Source organism: Montipora foliosa, chromosome 2, assembly GCF_036669935.1.
Source record: "Montipora foliosa isolate CH-2021 chromosome 2, ASM3666993v2, whole genome shotgun sequence".
NCBI lineage: Eukaryota > Metazoa > Cnidaria > Anthozoa > Scleractinia > Acroporidae > Montipora > Montipora foliosa.
This window is the reverse complement of record NC_090870.1, coordinates 51510844-51518858: the sequence shown is the minus strand read 5'-3', so window position 1 is coordinate 51518858 and position 8015 is coordinate 51510844. Positions and strand designations below refer to the sequence as shown.

At 40.2% G+C, this 8015-nt stretch overlaps 1 protein-coding gene across 1 annotated transcript in view; it reads right to left on the bottom strand.

Moving 5' to 3' along the window:
* Positions 1-429: 429 nt before the first annotated feature.
* Positions 430-8015, bottom strand: part of LOC137991793 (uncharacterized) — a 42681-nt gene continuing 35095 nt past the window's right edge. The window contains exons 16-18 of the mRNA XM_068836832.1: positions 3253-3470; positions 2402-2564; positions 430-1659 (exon numbers count right to left, since the gene is read on the bottom strand). Coding sequence (XP_068692933.1) covers positions 1478-1659; positions 2402-2564; positions 3253-3470 — 563 coding nt within the window. The 3' untranslated portion in view covers positions 430-1477. The remainder of the gene's footprint in view (positions 1660-2401; positions 2565-3252; positions 3471-8015) is intronic.

The following is an 8015-nucleotide window of genomic DNA, read 5'->3' as shown; positions in this document are numbered from 1 at the left end:
ATGATTCTTTCGGTAAACTTGAATGAAACGTGCCACCCGCAGGGTTTGACCTCTTGTTAAGCTCGAGTGATGTAATACCATATTGGCATTCATCCCTGTTTGAGGCGACAGAATAACAAACACATCAAAATTAATTGCAATGTTCAGAAATAAGGTTGCCTACAATTTTATTCTTTACAAGTGGGGAATATATAACCCATTTTAACTTTCTCTTTTACAAGATGAACCCACTTCGAAAAAATAAATTAAATGGGCTACACCATTGTTCTCCTTAGGACAAATTACCAGTTCTTTATTGCTTCTACCTGTTACAGTCTCCAATTCGTTGAATTATTGAAGCGATTCAAACGATTCGTAGACGAAATAGCCAATATCTTATAAACGTTATAACTGAACATTTCACCATAATATCTCTTTCACAGAGAACATAACAAGACTGATGAAACGGGAAGTTGTTGTGGCAGGAGACTGATCGGGAACTTGAAAGGAAAGCGGAGATACAAACGGCAAATGCATTCAACAGCGAAAGGATAACCAACTTGTTACCGTTTATTATCGTTGACTATATCTTTAAATCAAGTTATTTAAAAAAGAAATCCACGCTGAAATTCAAATAATGTAGCAACTCTTAATTAGCTTCTCTCTTATAATTATCGCATTTGTCTTTCTTCCCGACTTACTCCAGATTCCTATGCAATAATTACAACTGATCAATTTGACCTCATTTGTTTCATGTTGAGGGCGCCTTTATTGCACTAACAGTCTCTCGTGCCTGAGGCACTTGTCCCGGCCTCTTCTGTTAAAATGGCAGTTCGTGTACTTAATGAAGCACAGAAGAGTGTTTTTGTCATATTTAATGTCATCTGGTGGGATGCCGTCGATGCCTGCCTGAGGCCAGGCCGTCTATTTCCTAGCCCAGCTCCTCTGCAGTTGGTGGCATATGCCGGCGAATCTCTGTAAAATCGCTGCTTTATTTTGACATCGAACGCCGCATGATACTGTTGAGCTGAATGGGCTCAAAACTTACACCTGAGCCGCGCTAATGACTGGGTAATTTCAAGGACAGTTAGTTAGAATTTTAGGGGATCAAATCCTTTTGCTTGTTCTTCATTAATACAATATTTGCTATCGCACGCTGCCTTTATTTCTCTTGCTTGAAAAACTGTTTTGATTTCAATTAAGCCTTTTTGTCGTGTTAGCGTTGAATTAATAAAAAAGTGTAATGATTTACAAATCGTGTGGGAACAGGCTAAAAGGCCAGCAGAGCTACGCACAGGAAGATTCGTTCCAGTGTTCCAATTCGATTGTCCTATCCGGTCATCCAGTCCGGTTTTTGAATTCTATTTTGTCGGAATTTTTTGCTTATTTACCAGGGCGTTGAATTCAAAATAGCAGTGAGGTCTGTATATATGTAAGGTTACCAGAATCCGCGGCCATTTGCAAGACAGATCGAGAGGGACGTTATTTTTTCTCTGACCTAAAATGAAGGGCAAAACCCCCATTTCTTCTCGATCTCGAACACTTCAGTGACAGAGCACCATTTCGTTTCTGCGTCTTGATCGGTACATTTCCAGTAGACTGCACCTTTGTAAATAAAAGGGAATTTACAGCATGCTCCATTGGCATTCCCTCCGAAGGTAGAAACACCATTTGTGCAACCTGAAAAAGAGCCGGGTAAGAAATAAGATGATTGAAAAGGTTTGCTTGATTAGTCCCTGGGGAAAGTTGAATTTTCAACCTCCAGACGTTGTAACACCAACCCTGTACATATTAATTTGTAAAAGGCCACCAATGACGCGTCGGACATGCTGTTATCGAGGGCGTCAGTCAAGACAGAGGAGGTAAGCACTAGGCAGTGCAGTGACAATTAGGGGGAACCTAGCTGGTCGCAAAGCCACAAAGAGAGATTGCCGGAGTAAGAACGTCAGCCACACTAAGGCAAACGTCTCCTCTAAACTGAAAAAAAAGTGCTATCGTAAAGACATTGCTATCATGGTGTATACATTGCAGACAAGCTACTCCTCAATTGAAATGATGGGGACTACATTGAAAAAATTGTGATCATAGTCACATGATGCACAAAATCTTCTCTTAGGTCACTTCACTTGATTGTTGGCAGAAAAAAAGCAAATAGGATGTCCTATCTAAATTTAAATAAATAGTTCATATTCTCCCCGTGCCTTTGCCTCGAGCTCCTTCCCCGTTAAACTCCTTAATGAGCTGCGTATACGCTAAAAGTATGCAGCTAGTGTCTTTCGTCTTATGGATATCCTGACCTATTAAATATTGGGAAATAGGAAGATGGAACGGACTGTATTACCTTTACCCTTAATGGTGCCTTGCTAGTACAGTAGTTTGGTGAACATGAGGAGAATGCGGCATATCTACGGATGGAACATACCTGCTTGTAAATAACGTTGAGCGAGTGGAGCTGTAACAGGAAGATTGCAACAATGGACGGGGCAGTCTGGGTCACAGAACTTGGCACACATTGCTGGACACTGGTGAATTTTTCGCGGTATCACTGGAGGCTGTTGATGCAATCTATGTTCTTTAATGATGGCCTAAGTGTGTAAAATCGTAGGATATTTTACTAGATAGGGTTTGTTTGAAATTAAATAAAAAAGACAAGGGAAAATCTTGCAACGGCTCACATCTAATGGACCTCAGTGAGGGATTTGTTACCTGAGATTTTTAGACTACGTTAGTAGTTTTTTAAACAAATAAACGCTGTTCGTCATGTTCCGACCAAATATTTCAAAACAAACGAAACTTAATGAAAATTAAGTTATTTTCCAGTTTTTAGTCAAAAAAAAAACCGTACAAAAAATGCATACTTATTCGAAAGAATCTTAACTTGATATTTGTGAAAGCCTTCATCTAGAGTAAACCTTTTCGCTAAATATTATTGAATCTTAAGATTATCAGCAATCAATCAACTAGAATGTCAATCTGTATTCCACTGTAGTACCTCACATCTTTATCATAGAAACATTTAATCGCTCTTGTCTTAAATAATAATTATTTCCTTTCGTAATATTTGTCATTGTAAATATATTAATTAAGTATTTTAACTTTGCTCCACCTAACTCGATTTTCACTGTAACTAGTATTGTATGTAATGAACGTTGTCGTTGTTGTTGTTGTTGTTGTTGTTGTTGATAAGCGTTTAAGCGTCAAGTGAACCAAAAAAGAGATAATTAACGGAGTATTCCTCGGAATCGTCTAAACTTTCTGACATTCATTACTTACAATTTCATTCGCGGGTGGTAATCGTTGTGGAGCATCAAACAAACTGGTTTCCTGAGCTGGCAGAGACATTGCTGCCGGTTGATTTGGAGAACTCGTTTTGTTTGCTAAGGCCTCTACGCAGCAGTAATCTGGGCACGAGTCAAGACATTTACCATAACAGTCATAGGAACACGGTGCAAAAGCGGGTGTTGGCTGAGGAACTGACCCAGGGGCATCACCTCAAAACAGAAATTAAAACAATATTTGCTTAAAGAGATGGCTGCAAAAGAACTCAACACATGTAGCGATCACGAAAATACAGTTTACGTTGCAACCGGGTTAACAATCAGACATAATTCGATGCTACTCCGGTTCGAAGAAATTTGAATGGTAGCTAAAAAAAAATTGCGTTCAATTTTCTCCTAAGAAACAAGCTATGTCTGGCATGTAGCGATAGTTTCAATGGAATTTTAAAAGGTAAGGTCAGCATGCTCGTGCACAGGGCTAATAATTCATCCAAACCCAAACCATGCCTCCAGTAATGTAGCTGCTCTCGTAACGTATATTGTGATTGGCTAGCTACTCCAGCCAAGAACAAAACAGTGATGTAGCAACCCTTGTAACCTGCTTTTGTTTGGTGATGTAAACAGCTTCTATTTTTGAGTCTAGGACGTCATTGTTTCAATTGTTTGGTCCTTTGTTTTTGACTAGGGTAGCGAGCCAATCATATCTGCTGCTACATGACTCAACCATGCAAGGACAAAGCATTGTTAACAATTTCTAGCTATTATTTGGACGTCTATTGTTTATTCCCAAGCTTACGGCCGCAGTTCATTCCGGTTTACATGAAGTGAAATTGGGGAGCAAAGCTGCTGCAGTAGCGTCCACCAAAGTAACCGAAATTCAATAGACCTCTTTACAGTTGTGTGCTTAGTTACCTGGCCTTTAAATGAAAGTGAGGCTAGTGTTGACCTTGTTGTGATACAGACCCCCCTCCTATTCTTATGTTAATGACGTTGTTCTCGTGGTAATTGGTAAAAATTTACATAAGATAGGCAGTGAGGTTTCTATCAAAACAAGGTCAATTTCAGCCTCACTTTCATTCATAGGCCAGGTAACTAAGCACACAACTGTAAAATGGACTATTCTCGTACAATACACCATATGTGGGCCGAGCTTGTTGGTTCTCTTAGCTACTCCCAGAGGGTTTTTCCAGGTTTTCCTTCCTAAAAAAACCCCCAACATTGGTTATGTTCTGTTTGATTTTGATCCAATTTACTCATTCCCCAATAATAGTCCTTATTCACGATAGCCGCCATGTTGGTTTTCAAATTGTCATGCAAATTAGCCATTTGTTATGCTGGGGGGCAAACATTGGAATAAAGGCAAATTGCGGAAAATCGGCTCGTCGAAATATTGAATTAACATTGCTAAAAGTACATTTTCGAATTTAGAATTAAGTACCTTTTACAATAATTTTATATCTTTTGATTGCCTCCGACATTTTTGACTTTCTACTTCGTTATCTGCTCAATTTTCGCTAAAAAAACATCGAAGTAACTTGTGTAAGCATTCTATTTTACTCCTTAGGTGATAAACATTCAACGAACGTGAAACAAGTAATCTGTGTGGCTAAGATGTTCGTTATAACCTCTCGAACTTGTGTTGTTTGCCCCCTCAGAAGTGTGTAGCTAATTTGCATGATAAAGGCAAATCCAACATGGCGGCTATCGTGAATAAGGTCATTGATAATTGATTTTTTACCATCAGTATTTCACTATTGCTCCCCGACTCCTTCCCCCTTCTCCCTTGACTAAATTCTAGTACACCGTGTACAATTTCAGGAGTTTACCCAACCAGATATTGTGCCTGTTGGGAAATTAATGCGCAGTGTCTCCGTTTATGTCCATACGCATGATATAAACAGGAAGAAACAGGAAGAAGACTGGAGGAAATGATTTGAAGTCTAAGTCTGACAAAACGATCAATCTTTGAGATAAATTGTTTGCTTTAAGTGATGAGTTCCTGCCCTTGTGTAGCAGTATATCGAAGGTATTTATAAGCTTACGAAGTATGAAGTTAAACTTCTTGTTTTGAGGTAATAATGTTGAAGAAGAACTAGGACTGAAATCACCGATTCAGATGTCCAGAAATGACTCGTTTTAACTGGTTTGTTCTCGACCACATATTTGCCATGGGCAAAATTATCCTTATCGTTTTGTATCCAATTTTTCGTATTATATCTGTAATGTAGTAATATGTGGGTGCGGCTTTACCCAGGATGCCTTGGTAATGAAGTGTCTGAAACCCGCCATCTTGAGTGTAGTGCTAAATGCTAGTTTATTACATTTTGGCGACCAGGACGGGATTGGATTAGCCGACAATCATCAGTGCAAGGTTTCCGGACAACGCTGTGTGTGTTGTGGCTTATAGAATGACCAGTACTGGTGCAAGTGGACTTTTCCGGGCGTATGGGCGAGTTCATCGCCGAGCGTGAAACATTCTGTTCCTATGTGGAATGGATGGCAATGTTTTTAACGGCCAATAATATCGTGGAATGGAAGACAGCAGCACTCTTGAAAGCTATTCGAGTGGTGGCCCAAAGGAAACATGCAATATTCCTTACAAAGGTGGGAACGGAGGTACATCCGACTCTAAGTAATCTATTGGCACCTGTAAAGCCCAAAGATACTCCTTTCACTGAGATTGTACGTGCTTTGGAGAAACATCACAATTCAAAACCGCTGGAAATTGCACAGAGTTTCCATTTTGGCACAAGTCTGGAAAGTCGATCGGGGACTGGCGTTGAAGAAGTTGGCCATTCATTGTAATTTTGGTGAGTTCCTGTATAGAGCGCTACGGGACCGATTTGTCTGCGGACTCATGCGATCAGCAACCCGAATATACAGAATAAATTGCTGAACACAGAAGGCTTGTAGGATTGCCAAAGTTATAGAAATGGCTGAGAGAAACATCCAGGAATTTCACCCTTCGACAAGCGAGGGCTCGCCAAGTGAACCAGTTGACAACAAAGGACGTTAAGAACAATGAAGAATGTTTTAGGTGTGGGGGTAAACATTCAGGTCAGTCATGTAAATTTAAGTCTGCAAAATGTTATCGGAATTCTAAGATTGGTCATTTAGCATCCGTTTGTTGAAACAAAAATGAAACCAAGAAAGGGGAAGTACACAATTTGCACAGATCTGAATCAGGCAGCGAGGATGAATTAGGAATCTATTCCCTGTACTCACTTGACACAAACAGGCCCAGTTCCCAAGGTTACTCGGTAGACATGGTAATCAATGGGATACCCTGTAAAATGGTGGTAGATACTATGCTGCAGACTATTCCACAATCCGACACAGTTTATATCAAGAGACGTTTGCAGACATTCCCTCAACAGCATCAAAGGTAGTGCTTTGGACGTACGCAGGTGAAATGCAGGTGTGTCAGGTGAAATGCAGTGTAATGTTGTTTATAAGAACAAACATTATTCTCTACCAGTAGTCGTAGTTAAACAGCGGAAAGCCTACACTACTTGGCAAAAATTGGCTGGGTCAAATCAATTTGGCATGGGTGAGATTTTTAGTGTCTCCAGTGAAAACGTCATGCAACTACCAGCTCTTCTGTAAAATACAATCATTTGTTCAGCGACAGTTATGCAGGCATGACAGGTCTTGATGCACATATAACTATGAAAGGGAATGTAAAGCCAATTTTTGGAAAAGCCCATCGAGTTCCCTATGCATTGAAGAAACAAGTAGAAAAAGAGCTAATTAGACAATTAAGCCCAATCGTGGTAGTGCCGAAGTCCGATAACACAGTGTGAATCTGCAATGATTACAAGGCGACTCTCAATATGGCTGTGGAGGACGAGCCGTATGCTTTACCCACCACTCAGGATCTTTATGCTTCCCTTGTTGGTTCAAAGGTATTTAGCAAAATTGAAGTATCCCACGCATACGCATCGCTGATTGACGAAGAAATTCAAGAATACTTGACTATAAACACCCACAAATGTCTGTATTCCTACAAGAAACTACCATATGGTGTAAAATCATCCCCAAAAATATTTCAAGCCAATCGGGAAATGTGTGTGTAAGGAGGATGATATATTAGTGGGCGGCAATGATTGGCAAGAGAATCTTAAAATACTCGCAGAAGTTTTGGACAGGCTGCAGCAATACAATTTGCGTCTAAAACTGTCAAAATGCGAGTTCTTAAAACCTGAAGTGGTTTACCTAGGTCTAAAAATAAGCGCAGTAGGTCTCAAACCAGTGGAACAGAAAATCAATGCAGTAAAGAAAGAAAGCACCAACCCCTCAGAACCAGTAAATTGAAGTCTTTAGTAGGCATGGTCCAATATTATCATTCTTTCATGCCAGGTTTAGCCACAACATTAGCCTCCCGTACCCTAACCCCCAGCGAGAAAAACTCTGCACAAATAGAACGGGAATCTCTGTCTATTGTGTATGGAGTAAAAAAAAATCATCAGTTTTTGTACGGTAACTGATCACCACCAGCCTTTATTAGCTATTTTGGGCCCAAAGGCTGCCATTCCCACGTTGGCGGCTGCCCACATGCAACGAATACAGAAAGTAGGAGCAGCATAGTAACTGTGATCCGCTCTCCCGATTACCCCATGAAATGCATTTCCTAGTAGTGGTTGATAGCCATTCAAAATGGCTGGAGGTAAAACACATGACGTCAACTACCACACAGCGTACAGTTTATGAACAACGTCTTATATTTGCCCAGCATGGCTTGCCGGAAGAAGTGGTTTC